General features: G+C 38.2%; 1 protein-coding gene across 4 annotated transcripts in view; it reads right to left on the bottom strand.

The window, feature by feature from the left end:
• Positions 1-20,497, bottom strand: part of KCNK2 (potassium two pore domain channel subfamily K member 2) — a 110,710-nt gene that overhangs the window by 5,217 nt on the left and 84,996 nt on the right. Inside the window, exon 7 of one of the 4 annotated variants that reach the window (XM_072948537.1) lies at positions 12,047-12,745. The exons of 2 other annotated variants lie outside the window; for them this stretch is intronic. In XM_072948537.1, coding sequence (XP_072804638.1) covers positions 12,716-12,745 — 30 coding nt within the window. In that variant the 3' untranslated portion in view covers positions 12,047-12,715. Of the gene's footprint in view, positions 1-12,046; positions 12,746-12,786; positions 13,312-20,497 lie in introns of those variants that run through there. One more of the 4 variants, XM_072948536.1, reaches the window with a different exon arrangement.

Here is a 20,497-nt window from a genome sequence, read left to right as displayed (position 1 = left end):
AATGTGGAACAACTCCATTTCTCATTGTTAGCACTTCTGCCTTCAGCTGAGGGAGCCCTACTAAAGTCCTTTTTTAAGTGATCTGGGCTCCTCTACTTGGCAAGCAAGTAAGTACAGCTTTGTTTTGTTTTGTTTTATCTCTGTTGCTTTTTGTTTTAAATTTTGATACAGGAAATGGAACTGATGGCTTCTGCTATAGTCTAAATGTCTGTGTCTCTTGAAAAATTCTTGTGTTGAAATCCTAACTCCAAAAGTGATTGTATTAGGAAGTGGGGCCTTTGGGAGGTGCTTGAGTCATGAGGTGAAGCCATCATGAAAGAGATTAGGGCTTTTATAAAAGAGGTTCCAGAGAGCTCCCTCAGCCCTTCCACCACGTGAGGACACAGCCAGAAGGCTCTGGCTGTGATGCAGGAAGAGTATCCTCCTCAGTCGTGCTGGCACTGTGAGCCTGAAGGCCCAGCCCCCACAGCTGTGAGAAAGCAGTGTTGTTTATAAGATCCCCAGTCTGTGGTATTTGTTACAGCAGCCTGATTGGACTAAGTCAGTTTCTAAACATTTATACTGAGAATCTGAATTATAGAGGGCATATGTATGTACATATATGCCAATATGATGTGGAAATGTACTTGAACGGTCACAAATAGAAGTGTGTGTATGCATGTGTACACAAAAACAAAATGCAAACTATTCAAATATCCTTGGAAGGCGGCACATGGCAGGTCAGCTCTCCCTCATCCACCTGTAATCACATGCATGCACACATTTGACGATCTACTTGTTATTTCAAAAAGGTCTTTTGTCTCCTACTTGTATTGTGCTAACAGGACATAACTGCTTGTTTTCCGGGTCTGCTTCTGAAAAAAGCAAAACTGGAAAGATGAGAACTGTGTGGCACACATAATTGGGAAGATCAAGCATTCCTTAATCTCTGAGGCAATTTAGAGGGAACTTGCAGAAAAAGAAGTGCTAAATTTATAGCAGTTCAGCCTGAAGAGTCTCACTCTTCCTACAGGGGACCGTGTCTTAGATCTAAAAGCGAGTTTGAATGTTTGCTTCTGCTCTGGGCGGACTCTCAGGTTAGAGACGTATGGACAGTGCGATCGGTGGTAAGGGATGCTGAATCACTCCCGACTTATAAATAAACCCTCCAGCTGTTTATATCCTTTATTTAATCGTTATTACAACGTTGTGGGGGAGAGTCTATTATTTCACAGAAGAAACAGAGGCCAGAGAGGTTATAAAACTTAAGACACAATGAATATGGGGAGAGCCAGGATTCAGACTTAGAGGTCTGACTCCAGCATGTTATTCTGCCTCATCAGCAAAAGCTTATTGATTCTAAACACTGAACATCTTTGGGAGGTGTGCAAGGCGAATTTACACGATGTGGAAATCCACCCTACAGCAGGTTATATTAGGGTGAGGACACGCTGCCAAATTTTTCTAAAGATACTCAAAAGTGAAAATATACTCATAAAAATATGCACTAGGGCTCGTTGTCTAAGTCAGTAATGCTATCGATTCCCTCTCTATTGTGCCCTGATTTTTCTAGTCTTCTTCATGACACTAGACTTAAGGAACATACCCACTCAAACTCAAAGCTTGAAAAAAAAAGAGAAAAAGAGAAAAAAAAATAAAGGAGAGTTCCTCAAAAACCAAACCAAATCAAAATAAAGAATTACTTACTTCCATTTCTTAAAAAAAATTCCTGAGTTTGGAGAATTGTCTATACTAATGTATTCATTATTCATCAAATCGCATACACTGCCCTAAAGTATAGATTCCTATCTTTTAATGGTGATAAAATTGTACATTCAAACTCTGAAGATTTTTGTTTGTTTTCAAAGAAATTAAAAAACAAGGCCCTGAAAACAGCATGTTTATATACGCACATTTTTTTCTTGCTTGAAATGTGACGGCTGCTGGTGTTCTGGATAATTAAAATGAATCCTTATGCATCAACACATGTTTGTTTCGTTGTCGTTTTAGAAAAATCTTTCAGCAACTTATTCAAATAGTATGTCATTACCCTAAAACTAAGCAAACCTACGTACACTTAGTAATAACAAAGTTGAGGACCCCACCATGAGCACAAACAGCTCATAAAGGATCGCAATGAATGCTCCTGCAGCTCATGCAACTTGACTCAGAGGTCTTCTGTGTTCCATGTGTTCTTTTGTTGTAATCTTTTAAAAAAATTTATTGAAGTGTAGTTGATTTCCATCATTAGTTTCAGGTGTACGGCAAAGTGATTCAGTTATACATATGCATACATATATTTTTTTTCTTTTCTGATTCTTTTCCATTACATATTATTACAAGAAACTGAATATAATTCCCTGTGCTATACAGTAGGTCCTTGTTGGTTATCTATTTTATATTTAGTAATGTGTGTCTGTTAACCCCCAGCCCCTAATTTATCCCTCCCCACCTATGCATTCTTTCACATTATTCTCACAGCCCAGGTGATCTGATTTACAAGAAATGAAAGAAAAGGGAGGGTTACAGTCAGTCGCTTATCCTCAAAGCTCTACTGGAAATGCTCTAGTCCTTGTCACTACATTCAGTGCGCCAGTCTCTCTGCCTCTCTTGCCTGACCTCCACAGTGGCAAATGGCATTGGTGACCACTCCCTCCCTCTCAGTCTCTGCTCTTAGTTTCTAAATCAGCACATTTTCATGTTTTTTTTTTAAACATCATTAAGGTTAATTCTCAATCAACCTCGTGGGCTCATTTTCCTTCACCTCCTCTTAACGACCTTTGTTCCTCAGGCTTCTGATCTCATTTTCCCTGGCTGACCATGTCCTTCCAGTCGTTTCAATTACCATCCGTTTTGCTGATGACTTGGGAAGGCATGTTGGTAAGTCGAGTTTCTCTACTGAATTCTGTATCTGTACCACTGACTGCTTATGAAATATCTTCATTTTAGATGCCTCCCAGGCATCTCAAACTCAGCATATTTCCAAATGAAATCATTTAACTTCTTAAACCTGTTCTTGCTTTTTCCTTATAACAGCACCATTAACCACTAAGTTTCCCAAGTTGAACTTCAGTATCACCCTTTATTCTTCCTCTCACTCAGCCTTACAGCAAATCAACCCTAAGTCTTGCTGGTTTACCTCTTTTTGTCTCAGTTCCTCTCACTTCTTTCCATTCCCATTGCTAAAACTATAGTCTGGTCCATCTCTTGATCTCACCTATATTATTCCAGCCACTTCCTAGCCAGTCTTGTTGACTTAAGTTCATCTCCCTTAAAGGCATTCTTCACGCAGCAGCCAGAGTGCCCCTTATGAAACACAAATCAGTCAGATATCTTCCCCTGTATAAAACCATTCAGTTGATTCCCACTTCACTTAGCCCAGACTCTTTAAAGTGGTTCATATGTTTGAGGGGCTACCTACTGTCTCAGCCTCAGTTCTAACCCCCAACCCTTGCAGAGTCATCGTGAACATTTCTTTTACTTCCTCAAGCATGCCACCCTTTCTTTTCCTTCCTTCTCTCATGATGTATTATTCTCTCTGATTTCCAGTCCTTCTCCGGGATATCTTCCACTCATCCTGAATTAGACATCTTTATGGAGACATTCCCTTATCCCCTGGACCACATCAGGATCACTTGATATTTGTATCTACATCAGCCTATACTCCCCTAGCATTAATCTCATCACAACTTACTACAATTGCTAGTTTAAATGTTCTCCTGGCTTCATGGTTATAGAGAGAGTTTGTAATCTCAGGACCCACAATTGTGTACATAGTGGGGATTCACTAAGTATTTGTTGAACAAATCAATAAATGGCAGGCAAATCAATCACGTTTTGGATACATGCTCCCGTGAAAGGAGTCTGCTTCCTAGTTGACTCTGCTGAGATAATAATGCTGTTTCTCTCGGGAGGGAGATACCGCCAGGGGTATTTATAGTATAGGTTCAAAGTGGACGTCCTCAAACGTGTCCGCCTTTGTAGCGCCCCCTCTGCGTTCTAAGAAGCCTGTGGTGTTCTTACTGTCGCATGATCACAGTGAAGAGCATCACGCCTGTTGTGCGGACCCCTTAAATCAAACTTCCTTTCCTTTCCCTTCCTACCAGCTCCCTCACCCTTTTCATTGTTCACACCACTCTGGGTGACAGTGCCTGAATACCCTATCCCAGAACCTGGGCTTCACCATCCTTAAGGGGTGCAACCTTTTCAAAGTTAAAGGAACCCTTTCACTTCAGAAGAATCGCTAACATCTCCATCACCAACTAGGAACAGTTACTAGGCATCTAATAGCTTTTCAAGGTAGCAAAATCTCATGATTACAGAGGCCCAGTATTTTCCTCTCAAATAGTGATTCCAAACTCAAATTTAAGGCAATTTTCCATAATCAGATAAGACCGATAGGCTGGCCTAAGGAAGCGGAAAGCTCACTATTCTAAAACTTGCAATTGATGAACTTTACAGAAAGCTCACCTGTAACCAGAGGGAGTATTTATTACTTCACTGCCTCCAATTAACCAACTACATGGCAGATTCCTTGTGGGTGAGGATCCCTGCCCTGTTTCTTATCAAGCTCACCCTTCTTTCCCATCCACTCCACATCACAGAATCTTAGTGCTTTGAGTATAGTGTTTTAATAAAATAAATTTGTCTTCCCAATGAGATGGTAAGTGTAATGACAGAGACTGTGCATCATATTCATTTCTTCTCATAAAAAGTACCCAACATTGTAATGTGAATAAATTAGATTCCTACATATTTTCTGACTGACTAGTGCAACGTCTGTTATCACTGACTGACAGCCCTCTTCCTGCACAGTCTCAGAGACAATCATATGAAGCTGGTGTTTGCCTGAGTTTTCTATCAGTGTGTACTGGTACAGGCTGCAGAGAAAGCAATTTATAAACCAATTTTACTGATGACTAAAATGTTCCTATCCTTTGATAAAGGTCAATAATTAACAGAAATTTATTCTGGGCAAGAACTTCTACCAAAGGAATAAGTATGTAAGAAGATACTCTCTGAGCCACATTTTGAATAGCATAATATTGAGATAAACAGATGTCATTTAAGAAGTCAGTGTTTATGAGAAGTCATTAAGTTCTTACTATCATGACTACGTTAAGTGATAAAGAAAACAAAATTGTCTTTATTCTGATTACAACTATGTAAAATAATGACTTTATATAGGCAAGGGTATTAAAAGTGTGTAAAAATAGAAACTGTGAATCTTGACAACCCTGTACTAAATATCTACTCTGTATCAGGCCTTGAACTTAGTGCAGACCTACTTGAGGTGTGGAAATTTTTGAGCAGTCTTTTCCTTTTAACTGTCCCCGTTCTGATGTTACTGTATTCCCCGTGCAGATTCAGTATACAGCACCTCCGGCCCTGAACAGACTCTGCGAGGGCACGGATCTCCAAGGATTGCTATTTATTTGCTAAGCACATATCAGAATTGGATGGCAGTTGTCCCTGGGGGCCTTCGTTATCTAAAGCAAAGTAAAAAACACCTCGAGGGAGTCTTTAATTTTTATTGTCATGAAGAAAATTAAAAATAATTGAGAATGCTTGAGTCAATATTTCTGAATCCTAACTCTCTAACTTGTTCACTGAAGTGTTTTTTTTGTTCCTTACTGTATACCTGGGTGTGATGAAGGGTAAGCCCCTGTTCTGATTTTTCTATTTGTTAACGATTTCACTTCTGAAAGTATCCTTGTCCCTGTGGCTGGTCAATTTTCATTGTAGTCATTTCTTAGTAACAGAAAGTGTAACCTGACCTTCAGAGAATTTTCACTGTTCTCAGTTTGAAAAAATTTTTAATTGCAGGCTTTTAAATGCTTGGTTTTTATCAACTGCGTTTCTTTTCTTAAATTGAAGAATAGTTGAGTTACAATGTTGCATTTGTTTCTGGTGTACGGCATAGTGATTCAGTTAGATATATCTAGATATCTAGATATATATAGATATCTAAATATCTATATATATCTCAACTGCATTTCTAGGATAATTTTCCCCCAAACAAGTCTACAAAGTGTCAGCGATGTTCTTCCAAGAGTAAAGCTGATCTGTGAGGAGCCCTGCCTCCTTACACTTCCTTTTTCCCTCTGATCTGTTTCTGAGCCATGCTTCGGTGACAGGCAGTCTTAATCCTATTTTGACTTTTTGATAAGAGAATGCACTCCAGGATGCATGTCATCTAAAATCATCTTCTCCACACAGCAAAAGTCACTGTCACCCCACCAGCTGGAGTTACCTGAAATATCACGGTTGAATATTAGCCAGAGGGAAAGAGGCTCTGCCTCTTTGAAGCCATACTGTCCCAAGAGTCCTCTTTTCTATACAGTTCACCCAGCAAATCACCAAGAGCTTGAACATTATTTCATTTTAAATCTGTTACTTAATTTATCTAGATGAACCTGTGAAATGCCTCAAATTTAGAATAATTCGAACCCACATTTATTTATTTACCTTAACATCACTATTTCACTATGACCTTGAGAGCCACCCACAACTTTGTCCTGAACAAGCCCTTTGTACACAGCCCATTTCATAATTGGAAAACCTAGTGTTCTCTGCCTCAGCTTTTCACCCAGAGGCATAACCACCCCACTCGCCCTATTTATGAGTTTTGAATTTCTGCAATAGTCTTTACAGAGTTTTGGGTTTAATCATTAATGGATGAGTGATAATCAACATTTGCTAATATTCTAAATTGTCCGTTTCCAAAGATTTCTCAGCAGTCATCCTAGGCAGCCACTTCAGAGTGGAAATTTGCGGTATGCTTTGGAAATCTGGCAACGGCAACTCTACCTGTCCATCCTCTGCCGTAAGATAACAGATCAAATTTCGTTTTTCCAATCATTAATAAAGCCATTCCTTCCTTCCTTCCCTTTCCTTCCTTTCCTTTCCCTTCCTTTTTCTTTCTTTCTCTCTTTCTCTCCCTCTCCCTTCCTTCCTCCCTCCCTTCCTTTCTTTTCTCTTTCTTCCTTCCTTTCTTTTCTTTCTTTCTTTCTTTCTTTCTTTCTTTCTTTCTTTCTTTCTTTCTTTCTTTCTTTCTTTCTTTCTGTCTTTCTTTCTCTTTCTTTCTTTCTTTCTTTCTTTCTTTCTTTCTTTCTTTCTTTCTTTCTTTCTTTTTTTCTTTCTTTCTTTCTTCCTTCCTTCCTTCCTTCCTTCCTTTCTTTTCTTCCTTTCTTCCTTTCTTTTTTCTCTTTCTTTCTTTTTCTTTCTTTCTCCTCCCTTTCTTTTCTCTTTTTAATTGAAGTATAGTTGCTTTACAATGTTGTGTTAGTTTCTAGTGTACAGCAGAGTGATTCAGTTATACAAGGCCCTTATTTATTTATTTTTTTTGCAGAGCTACAATCCTTTCTAGTCCTTTTCCGTACAGATCTTACCCTGCCTTACTTTCTGTTCGATACTTTCTATTCTAATTGGCTTTACTTTGTTTTTCTCTCACATACACGACTACCTATGACTAATAATCACTCATTATAAGTAAGACAGCCCCTTTCATGGGGTCATAGCTGGATGAGGAATATTTATCTGAAATGTTGTAAGGTTTTTGTGAGGTTTTCAGTTACTGACAGCCAACTCAAGTATTGGATGGAGAAGCCTCAATTTTTCTTTAAAAAAAAATATTTATGTGCAGATCTAACCACTGTTTCTGATGTGGACAGAGTAACATGGATAGAGAAACTTTTCACTAAGGGATTACTTCAAAGAATCTAAAGCAAAGCTGAGCATTTTGGATTTAATGGCCACTAAGTAATTTTCTTCACCCAGAATAAAACAAAAGAGGTTTTCCTTGTCTGGGATCAGTGCTCTTCCCCGTCCCTTTTCACCGTGGGATTTTAATTTACTCTTCTCAGCGCTCAATGCTTATCTACCTTAGTGACTTGAGGAAAGCTAAACATTAAAAGCAGTAGCTGAGTTGAAATCATCCCTCTAGTTAAATTTGTAAAAATAATTTGAAGCCTACTTTGCATTCCAAATTCAGAGGCTGCCTAGACTATAATTCCTGGCAGTTATCATTAATTCATTTTTCTGAAGTATTGCCATTTCGATGTATTGTTGAACTGTACTATTAAAAGAACAATTCAAATTACTCTCTTTACCGAGCAGGTTTAAAAAAAAAAAACAACTAAAAGGATTACAGAGTGTCACATTATCTTGACAGAACAGTACATGATGTTTGCCTCTGGTTTTCAGGAAAGTATATGTAATATTCATAAGATCTCCTTAATCTAAGCCACTTTTTTTAGTTAGCAGTTTCTCCACTTCTTAATATCGCACATATTAACATAACTGTGTAAAGATTAACTACAATAGTCTTACTAGAAAAGAATGTCAAGAAAGATAACAATACTAATATTAATACCATGATTTTAAATACTTTTCATCTAAAACTTGAAAGGATACTATATATTAACTGCATTAATGATGAGCTGATTTGCTTGTAGAGTAAACTCAGCTTCTTAATCTTTGTCATTGTAGTGACATACTGGGTTTGTGTCACTGAACACTTGAAATTCTCTGCCTGCGCTGGTATTGGGGTTACTTTAATAATCCACACTATGGAACCTACCCAACTTATACGACATTCTGCTGTGTTGTAAAGATGGGGTATTAAAATCCATGAAACAAAATAAAATAATTTGTATACTTTTTTTTTTTTAGAAAATTCTACATGCTTTTATATGATTGAGCTATAGTAACCAGGTATTTGTTTGTCAGTACAATGTGGAAACTCTGATTGGGGGGTGATGGTGAGATAATCATCTTTTTGTTATTTAAGTTCTTAAAGCTGTATAGCTGGGCAAAAAATATTGATTTACAGATACTGACTACTATATGTAAAACAGATAAACAACAAGGTCCTACTGTATAGCACAGGGAACTATATTCAATATCTTGGAGTAGCCAATAATGAAAAAGAATATGAAAAAGAATATATATACTATGTATAACTGAATCACTAGTGGTACACCAGAAACCAACACAACATTGTAAAGTGACTATACTTTGCTTTAGAAAAAGACATAATGAAAAAAATAAACTGTTTGGAGGAAAAAACTCCACATAAGTAATAACTGAATGAAGGGGTGAGCTGAAACCTTAAAAGTATTCTCTACAAAATATATTCATTACATATTTCACAAAATCAAAGTACGTAATGATGTTTCAAAATAGATTTAGGAAACCAGGATTTGGTAGTAGCTTTCCTGTGACTAACAGGCATTTTACGTTCCTATAGGAATACAAGACCTGTGCACTAGAAAAGGTTTTGCTTCCCTCCCTCTCCCACTTTCCTCCCTAAACAGCCCAGCCCCGGAGCAGTCAGGTGGAACAGAACGGGCACACATTCGTGGGGCAGGTGTGGAGGTGGGGGACCACGGTGCCAGACTGGAGTCTCAGAGCCAGACCAGCATGCGGGGAGCACCTGAACAAGGGGGCAGCCCAGCTTTGGGCAGCCCCAAAGGGAGGCTCAGCACAGACTGCTGGAGACCAAGCAAGGGCACCTCTGAAGGGTCGGGGGCGCTAGCAGCAGCGGCAATTCAAGACTGGCCACATACAAGAAGAGTGGTCAAATGATATATTGAAACAAGAACTAGATATTTCCCTGGAAGAGAAAGTAATTACAAATACAGAAAAGCAGAAAACTAAAAGGAACTCTTGTGTTACATTGGAATTGGAAATACCAGTTTGAACTCATGATTTTTTTTTCTGTAATTATCATTTTTTTTAATTGAGGTATAACTGACAGAACATTATATTGGTTTCAGGTCTACAGTGCAATGATTTGATAGTTGTGTATATTGGAAAATGATCACAGTAAATCCAGCTAGCATCCTCATGGTTTTCAAGATATATCGATATATAGATATATCATAAATATAGACAGAAATATATATATATATATATGCGTGAATATAAACTATACTCCTTAGCTCAATCTACTCATGGTACCCAGGAGCAGTGACAACCCATTACCCATGAGCATTCATATCTTTCTAAATACCACTATCCACTAAAAGAAACGATGGCTCCCGGACAAATGAATGATTCCAGGGCTGGAGCAGAGAAACTATAGATCAACCTGGGAACATTTTATTGTGCTAGAAAGTAAAGTATTGCTCAAAGATTGATGGGTATGTACCAAAAGACGCAGAAGATGGCTTGAAGGTGCTCCCACTGGCCAAGACTGGCCGCTTGAAGATCAAATAAATGATGCTTGTAACAGATTGTAACTCACTGATAAAAGCAGAAACCCATCAGTCTGTACTGACATGAATAAATAGACAAATAAATAAGTAAATAAATAAATAATGGCGAGTCTGATGAGAAGACAATTGTATAAGTTTCAAAGTATCTCCCTACAATGTATCCATTAATTATGGAGCGAAAGGAGTAACTTTATAGTGCAGAAGTCTGGCAGCCACTTTGCAGCTTTCTACTTTTCTGCTCTGTGGAATCCAGTTAACATCACAAGTGATGAGACAAATCGACAAGGTGCACCATCTAAGAGGATGCAATGAGAAGAACTTTCTCACGTATTCTTTAGACTTAACCACGGGTACCAACCACTGTGATATTTATATTTCACTGTATATTTAAAGAGATGTATAATATTATAGTTAAATGTCTGTGCTTAAGTTCACTGATAATTATACCCTTTGCAATGATTTGAAGAATTTTTAAATTTTAATTTAAACATATGCATGGACAAGACCTCACTTTTCAAAAGACCTTCAGGGAGTTCACACACGAGAAGGGTGAAGACCACTGTTCTGGAGCAGTGATTTACAGCTCTGGCGTTAAGTAGCAACAAGAAAAGGTTTCTCCTCCAATCCACCTCCTTCCCCTCCCCCAGAGACAGATGTTGTGGCTCACTTCTTATTCTCCATTTCACCTTTCATCTTTCTCTATCCCAGAGTTTTAAGAAGAGAATGTAAATATTTTGGCACCCTAGACCATGACTGATTTAGGAAATGTCACCCAACCGTGAGCTTCAGGGGCTTTGTGAACCTCTTAAAATTGTATATACACTGCTAGGATTTGTGCATTTTTCACTAGGAAAGGGGATCAGAGCTCTTAACAAACCCTCAAAGAGGATGTGACCCAGTAAAGGTTATGAACCCTTTGCCATATTAAGTAAATTCAACATGGCTGCTTATAAGTGGAGTCGTGCTTTCTCAAAGTGGAGGACCAGTGAGAGCCATCTGTTTTGTAAGTTTCACATTGTGCGCTGTTCTATCTCAACTGCCTAGCACGGTGCAGGCACGCTGCAGGCACTTACCAGTCTTTGTGGAATGAAGGAGTCAAATGAATTTTGCGGAGTCACAAGGAGGAGGGTAGATAACGGAGAAGAGGATAGAGGAAGTATTGTGAGTGAATGACAGCATTTTCAAACAGGAAGTGGCATGATATAAAGGCTCATTTGAATGAGTTGGGACAAAAGCTACTGACCTCATGGTGCTTCCTGGATGAGACAGATAAATAACTTAGCAAGCAAATACACAGTTACAAATGATGATTAAGTGCAGTTAAGCCAAAGTAAGAAATGTGATGAAAGCATAGAAGAGAGAGGGATAATTTATACTGGAGTGGTCCGATGGGATATCTGGAGAGATGTGACATTGGATTTGAGATCCGAATGATCTCTGTGGCTAGCAGGGTGATGGGTGTAGAGAGAACATTCCAGGCTAGGGCATTAGCTTGTGGGAGGGGAAGGGACACATGTGAGAAAGAGCTTGATGCAAGTTAGAGAGGAACGATTGGAGGGTTTTAGAGTGTGAAAAAGAAGATGAGAAGTGAGTAATAAAGAAGTAAGAGAAGGGAAGGTGTAGCTCAAATGGTAGAGCGCATGCCTAGCAAGTATGAGGTTCTGGGTTCAATCCCCAGTCCCTTCTCTAAGAACAAATAAATAAACCTAATTACCTCCCCTGACCAAAAAAAAAAAAAAGGAAGTGAGAGAAGAACAAGTCTTCATTCTGCTATTCTTCGCTGGTGTTATTTTCGGAGGTTAATGCCTTTATCTTATTATTATTATTTACATACATATTGAATTTATATAAATATATAGATTTATCTTATTATTATAATATTATTTATTAATGCAGTTTGAAAATAGCTTTGTCGTATTTAAACTTTGCATAAAGGGCTGTGAAGAAAATATTCAATATGATCTAAGCAGCTAGATCCAGGAAAAATCATTATTTCCAACTTCTTTTCAAAGGGGAAATTGTTTCTAGAAACTTGCTCTTACAACATACACTCTCCCATGTACAACTGCACGGGTGCGGGTGGTTGACGTTGCAGCAGTCCTCTGAAATAACCGATGGTCCCCGGAGAGCTGTTCACCTTGACACGTTAGATGAAATGCAGAGGTGGCAACAGTCGTCCTAACATAAAACTCAAAGACACTCTCCAGGAACTGCTTCCAGCCGGGGAAAGAGTGAGTTATGTGAATGGACACGTCTGTGTCACTGCCTCTGCAACTTGCCCTTTACTCTTCTCCTTTCAAAATTCCTTGGAATGATGTCAATTAAAGACAATAAAACTTCTAGGAGGAAAAACACAATCTATATCATTAGCACAGAAGCAGCTTTCTTATAAACAGGTTACTGCCAGAGCTTGTCAGTCGATATCCTGTGACGTAGGCTGTAATCTGTATTCTCACCTTCATCTCCAGCTGTGCTCTCCACTTCACTGGCCACTGTCATTCTGGCTACTGAACACTTTAAACATGACTAGTCGGATGTGAGATGCACTGTGAGTGTAAAATACGTATCAGATAATGAAGTTTATTTACAAAATATATTTTAAAGTCTCACTTACAAGTTTTATATATTTACATATCAAAATGATAGTAGTTGAATATATTAGGTTAAGTAAAATGTATTATTAAAATTAATTTCATCAGTTTCTTTTTTCTTTTTTAGTGAGGCCATTAGAAAACTTCAAGTTATGTATGTGGTTTGCATTTGTGCTTTGATTTTTATTTCTATCAGACAGCACTGGTCCATAGAATGCCCTTCCATTGCCATCTTTAAATTGGGCTACAAAGAATCATGCTTTTATTCTTTCATGAATGTATGAAAAAATTTTCAGAAAAAAATGTACAAGTGGTCCTGTATTTTTGGAAAGCAATGCAAAACCAGAAATTTCCTCCCACTCTATTTCGACAAGTAAAAGTGGCAGAGACGGTCTAATAACGCACTGTTCACTGCACATGAAACCAGTCCCACAGAAAGGCTGCTCGCTGTGCGGGGCAGCATCTGTCCTACAAGCATTCCACTGTATTTCAATTAACTTGGCCAGACTGTGATGGGCTGCCTAAGAAACGGGAAGAAAAGATAAAATTAAAGAAGGGGCAGTGGAAACACTGAGGATGCGACAACAACACACAGCTAGTCTCTCACCCGGGAAGGGTGCAGGGCTCTCTCCCTGGGTGATGTATTTCCGTCAGAAATGCCATGAACCTGCATCCTCAGCTGTGTCCACTGATGGCTTATGGCTTTACAATTTAGGGAAAAACAACGCCACTGAATGTAAGGATAACACTCAGGGGGCATCCATCCGTTGTGAAAGGAAAGCCAAAGAGCTAAGCATCTATGTCCCTTCAATAAACGTTTCTAATAATATCTGGAAAGGCAGCACAATGCACTCACAGCCCCCTTGCCTGTGGCAGTCGGAGTTGTCCAAAGCATCTGCTCACACTACACTAAAAGCAAAGAACTCTCCCAAGACAGAATGAAATGGAACTGCTTCACTTCCCCTGCTAACCTCGGGCAGGCTGACTTCCCTGCATAGCACTTACGCGATCACTTCATGCTTTAGAGAACACGATTTGACCTAGTTTCATTTGTATCCATTTAGCAGAGAGCTGTGCTATGATGGGTTTCTATTATACTTTGGTCTGGTTATTTTATGAAGCCTGTGTTACATCAAGTCCTAAAGGGGCAAGGAATATTCAGGACTGTGAGAAAAGGCAGGGGAGAAGCAACGCCAAATCCAAGTGCCCCTCCAGACGCTCCCTGGTGGTCTAGTGGTTAGGATTCGGCGCGCGCGCTCTGTCTCTCCCAAATGCCTCTCCAGGTATCATGCCAGAGCTACCTACTGTTTTTAATTTGATACTGACTAAATAAACCCAGATTCATTTTCTTTCACATTAAACCAATAGTTAGAGAGGGTGGAGCGATATGGATCTTTTGCCTCGGTCTGATTTTAACATCTTCAGGGCTAACTTACAACGAAGTTCTCAAAGACTAACTTTTCTCGAGTTCCCCTCTCGCAAGCCTCCTTTTCTTCTTCTTGAGATGTAAAAGTTGGTTGCCTGTGCATTTTGAATAATGGAAGGTGGAATCTTCCAGGGAAAGGGAAAAGAAGAGGAAATTAACCAATTCATTTTTCTCTAGTTAAAAATCTCTTTAAATTGCCAGATTGTCCGACAGGGGACAAGCCATACGTATGATTGCTTTGTGAGAAAAAACACCCAGTTACCTGAGAGCTTTTAAATACAAGAATATTATGCTAGTTGTGGATGCCAAATGTGGACACACACAACACATCTGTAATAGCAAGCAGGTTCAAAGAGGCAAGGATGTAGACATCTACATTTAAAGTCGTTTCTGGCTCAGCTGGCAGTGTCAAATCAGGGATGCATGCAAAGACCCTCAAGGTGACAACAAGAGAAATGGGGTGAATGTAGAATATTTATCAAATATTAAATTCTAGAACTTTGACATTTTCCAAGAACTTCTGAAATCACATTTTTGAGTTATGTGCTTCCCACTTACGGAAACTACACAATTTTGATTATGAGAATCTAGGGTTTATTTGACAAAGTAGAGGTTCTAGACGCAACTTCACATTTCTATTTCTAACACTTCCTCTGTTTATTTTAAGGAAGTACTGGATTTTGAGATTTAGCTTCAGTGTATTACTATTTAACAGTTCCGTGGTTTATGATGCTTGTAAAATTGGCAGGGTAGGGGGGGAAGCCTTTTGGTAAGGTTGAATCTGCTTATTTAAAATAAGAAGAGTACTCGTAACTTGGTTATGTTTCATCAGGCCTCCTTCAACAAGCCATTAATGACAGCACCACCCTCTCCCTTCATGAGAAGAACTCCATGAGGCAAGTGAGCTTTCCCACTGGTCAAACATTGGAAAACAAAACCTTTGTCTATCTCGAATATAAGACTATATATATAAAACATTTTCACTTTTGATATAGTTTCCACTATATGACATCTCAAGCCAGGAACACTTTTGTTCCAGCCAAGTATAAGCAACCCCAAACGTTTCCCTCTCAAATTATGGAAACCACAGAGATTTTAGTTTACATATAGTCACCAATGTAGCAAAAATATAAATATCTAATTTAGCATTTAAGTGCCAACGACGGTATCAATGTTCAGAGGATCTTTAGTGTGTAAATTGGTTGGGGGGAGGGGAGATCGTATTACTTCGTTCCCCAAACTGCTCATTCACAGTTCCCAAGTAGATCAAACCGAATGTCAGACATGCCATTTGCAACAGAGAACATCCTGCTCCATCAGCTCCCGCGGGAGGGGAAAACCTGTACTAGTAGAAACTAACGACGATTTTGAAACCAGCATCTCTGAGCAGAAGATTTCTAACTAAAAAAACAAGCAGCAGACGACTCAGCACTATGTATTAGGGGTAACTGTTTTCTAATTGGAGATCCTGGAAAAATACTGACTCCTCACTTAGAATTCCGTATCGATTTAATTTCACGTTAAGGAGACAATTCCCCTAAGCCTCCTTCACTTTAACCCAATACTGTTGCTGCGTGTACTGCTCTACAGAGGCAGGTCAGACAGGTTCTGCCTGCGTCTTTTTTCTCTCACGCTGCATTTTACTTTTCAAATCAAATAAATGCCCTTCAAGTCAGAAAGATTTCAGTTTTACAGAGCCTAGAAAGTTTAAAAGCATTAAAACCTTCTGGGAACATGTTCTTAATGCTTCAAGTAGAACAAATTGCCATAAGCAGAATTTCACATGGGGTGTGGGGGGCCACTTCTTAACACAGCAGCAAGGAATAGTAAGAACTGATTATTATAAAATAAAACAAACAAGAACAAAAATATTAAATTGCCAAGAAATTATAACATCAGAAATAAAAATGAAATTTTCCTGCCTGACATTTTATTGCAGCTAGAGACTAACTTTTGAACTAGCTTCTAGCTTGATGGTATCAAACTTTGTACGACATCTTAGAGTAATGACTCAAGGTTTTTTTGTTTTGTTTTGTTTGTTTTCACTGAAACATGAATTGTTTTAGCCTACAGAAAATTCTAACCAGCTTATATGTCAGGCTATTTAATTATGAATTTAATCATCTCTTAAATATTAATTATAATTTATTTTGTCTCTATAAGCAGTAATAAAAGAATAAAACCCACCAAATCAAGTATACTTGGGTTCTCCTGAAAATGTTAAAGAATGAACAAAATTAAAATCATCTCTCTGACCTGACAGAGAGGAAAAACTAGCCCCTTCCTCTTTTATCACTAAAGAAGTACAAGATATGCAAATATTGAATGTAAGCTTGAAAAAGAAGCTGCCTATATTGACATGTCTCCAAATTTTTCCAAATTAATTCTACCCCTTCTTCTGAATTCTGAATCATTTTATGTCTACACTTTTTCATTCATTCAACTCAAGCATCCATTGAGTGCCTATTATATACCAAGCACTGTTTTACCTGATTTTGATGAAGTAAAATATCAAAAATTCATTCCCTTATGAACAATACCTTCTGGGAAGAGAAATAGGCAATAAACAATGAAACACAGTTAATGAGTAAATCATGTAGGATGTTAGAATTTGGTAAATATGATGGAAAACTAGAGCAGGGCATGGAGAGTCAAGGCAGCTGGGGGAAGAGGAGTTTTAGCTTTAAACAGGATGGTCAGGTGTGTCCTCACTGCCAAAGTGGCAGGTGACAAAGATGTTCTCTTCCACACTGGTTCCTGCAGCAGCACTTTCAATGTGTAAAAGAAGGAAAGCCACTAAGGCCAAAGACTTAAAAAAAAACCACTGCACAAGTTCTTATGTTAGATTAAACTATCAGTTGTGCTGTAATACCATTTATCTTCAATATGTGATGGGACAGGAAAGATGCTGAATGGAGAGGTGGAACTGCAGGGGAGTATTTTAAACTGAAGAGGCAAAAAGTTATACTATTTATAATTTGGATGACTTTGTTTTTATACAGAAGACTTTTCTCCCCTCAAGTTATTTCTGGAATGGCACATTGTTTTCATTATTAAAAATTGAAATCGTTTATTAAAAAAAGGTTTGAAGACATTAGGAAGTGAGCCAGCCAGACAGATATCCTGAAAAAGAATATTCCTGATTCAGGGAATAGTCAGTGCAAAGGCACTGGGGCAGGGGTGTGCCTAGTATGGGGAGGAATAGTAAGAGAAGAGGTCAGGGTAATAGGGACTAGCTCATACAGATCTTTCATGCTATTTTACTGACTTTAACTTCTACTCTAAGAACAATGGGGAGACACTGGGAAACTTCTAATCAGAGAAATGATGTGACACAACTTGTTTCAAAGGATTAGTCTGGCAGTTGTTTTGAGAATAGACTTTCCATACAGCAAAGGTGGAAGCAAGGAAACCAGTTAGGATTTAGAATAATCCAGGTGTGAGCTAATGATGTCACAGAAAAAGATGATGAGAAGGTGAGAAATGGTTCAATTCAGTCCGTTTTCAGATCAATGCTGTAGGGCTGAATGTAAAATGGGAAAGAAAGAGAGAAGTCAGGGATATCACCTTCTTTATGCAAATTTCCCCAAATCACTTAATTAAACTTAGTAATTCTATTTCTGTCGACCGTTGCACACAGAGCATCGTCTTTTTATCTCTACCACAGTACCTACTTGCTAGTAATTATTAGTAATCATATACCCCCACTTACCTGTAAATTTCTCCTTGAGGGCAAATGCTGTGACTTTTCTTTATGCTTCTATTCCCAATACCTATAAAGTGCCTGACACACCATGGAAAATCAAAACATGGCTGATGAACAGACCAGTCAATGAGTTCGTGTAGAACAAAGCCACTTGTGCTCTGCATCTCTTGTGGGTGGCACAACCGTCCCCAACTTGGAGACCAGAAACACTACTCAGTGAAATCCTTATTTCTCCTATACTCAAACTTGGACTCCAGTGCCTTCTGGTCAATTCACATTTAAGACCAAGTTTTCATGTTGCAGTCCATGTGGCTTCAAAATAGGAGAGCCATTTTTATCCTGCCCTGCTTATACACATCCTTGCAGACTTTACTGCCCATTTGGAAATGTGTATTGAACACAGAACAGTAGTCCTTAAGCTGAAATTCTATTTAGGTTAACTCTGTCCAACAGGCTCTCAAAGTGTGGTGGAAATGACACAAATTGAAGTAAAGGTAATATAATATATATATATATATAATATCATATCCATATGTATATAAAGAAGAATATATATATATATATATCCAGAACACTGGATGACATAAAAACATCCTCACTAAGAGAAATATTTTAGCTTCTCACAAATAAGCACCAGGAAACTGAAAGGGCTATTGACATATTACAAGCTTTGGAAATCGTGAGAAAGACCATGAACAAAATCATATTTATACACGTAGCTTCCAATTTTGGAAATACATTCCTTTGTATAGTAAGACTTCCCAGCATGATCGATTTCCTACCTAGCGTTAGGGCAGGGTTTCACACAAACATGTTGCTCGAAGGATAACTAAATGCTGGCTGATGTGGAGAGATTACGAAACTAGTAAAACCAGAGTGGTTATGAACAACTGTGTGTAGCTGGGATAAACAGCTGTAAGATGTGAGCAGCTTTTTGTTTTGTTTTGTTTTAATTCTAATGGCAAAAAAAAGCAGACATTTCAGGGATCACAGGCAGCCTGGTATCCTGGAGCTAGAGTTTGTAGTGGCACCCCTTCATTATAAACATGACTACTTTGGTGAGCATGTTTGTTTAATCACAGAAATGTAAATCAAGTACATATCCACGGCTGCTAGGAATGACCCTCACTGAGAAAGCAATCCAAACGAAGTTCTTTCAGACTAAGATATCCAGGATCATGTGAAACAATTCAAACAGCTACCTCCATTTGGGTGAGAGTATTGTTGCATATATTGTATGTGTGTGTGTGTATACATATACACATACAACTTTTGTCTGTATATATTTATACACAATATGGTATATATTGTATTGTTATTGTGTTAACTGATCTTCTGCTGGTTTGGTCCCTGCGCTTAGGAGAAGGAACACTTTAATAGAGTGAATGGATCTATAGCGATAAGCAGATCCGTGCCATACGCTATTGAGCCAGGGGTGGAGGTGTGAGATGGCCAAGGGGAGACCCTTCCAGAAGATGACCCATGGACTCTGGGAGCAATATTGTCTGATTGCCCAAGCATACAGTTTTCCTCTTCTGCTCTGTAATTCCCCTAAGTTATCCTCAAGCCTTCCACAAAGTTATATAAATGGTTTCAGCCTCATAGTAGCTGCATTATGGGAAATACAGTGAGGAATCAATATCCACGAGTGAAGTGAAGTGGCCCCAGAGAGCGCTTCAGCAGTTATGACGTGGCCAGGTGAGAAAAGAAGAGGGAAATCCAGAGCTACAGTCTGGAGTGACAAGTGATAAGTGACAAGTGACAGGGATAGATTTGTGCAGGTGTAACAAATTGGTCTGTCTTCGAGTTGAGATAATTGGTCTATAGTCTGTACACAAGAAAAACAGAATTTTGAAAAGCTTTAGCCAAGTACCAAGTAAAGAAAGCATACCAGAAATTGTAGAATAATAGATAAACAAGATTATACTGTATAGCACAGGGAAATACATACAAGATTTTATGGTAGCTCACAGAGGAAAAAATGTGACAATGAATATATATATGTTCATGTATAACTGAAAAATTGTGCTCTACACTAGAATTTGACACATTGTCAAATGATTATAAATCAATAAAAAATGTTAAAAAAAAGAAAAAAGAAAGCATACCAGAAATATCCAGCCATATATGATTTTGCATAATGCATATGCTGTAATTAATGATGGATTATATTATGTATAGAAACTGGTTTGTAAATACAATTGAGTATTAGAATATTTATTATTAGAGTATTAGCATTAGAATATTTCACATGGTTGAACCATGTGAAATTGTGAGTATAAGGTCAAAAATAGTTGAATGTCAACAATTTTATACAGTTCAACCTAATAAATTTCAAAAATAATATTGTATAAGGAGAACTTGTTCTTTAACATCTATGATTATTTTGGTATTATGCATTGGTTTTATGAAACTTAACATCAGTTCAAGATTCTTTCTTTCAGAACATTTATACATAAAACAGATTCAATATCATGGGACCCAATCTTGAATGAATATAATATCACGAATGAGAGCAGAGACTGCTTTTTTATAGGAACAGGGATATTTGGTCTCTGAACAATTTAAAGCCTAG

This window comes from Vicugna pacos, chromosome 23, assembly GCF_048564905.1.
Source record: "Vicugna pacos chromosome 23, VicPac4, whole genome shotgun sequence".
NCBI lineage: Eukaryota > Metazoa > Chordata > Mammalia > Artiodactyla > Camelidae > Vicugna > Vicugna pacos.
The sequence above is the reverse complement of the archived record's forward strand: the minus strand, read 5'-3'. Positions and strand labels throughout refer to the sequence as shown.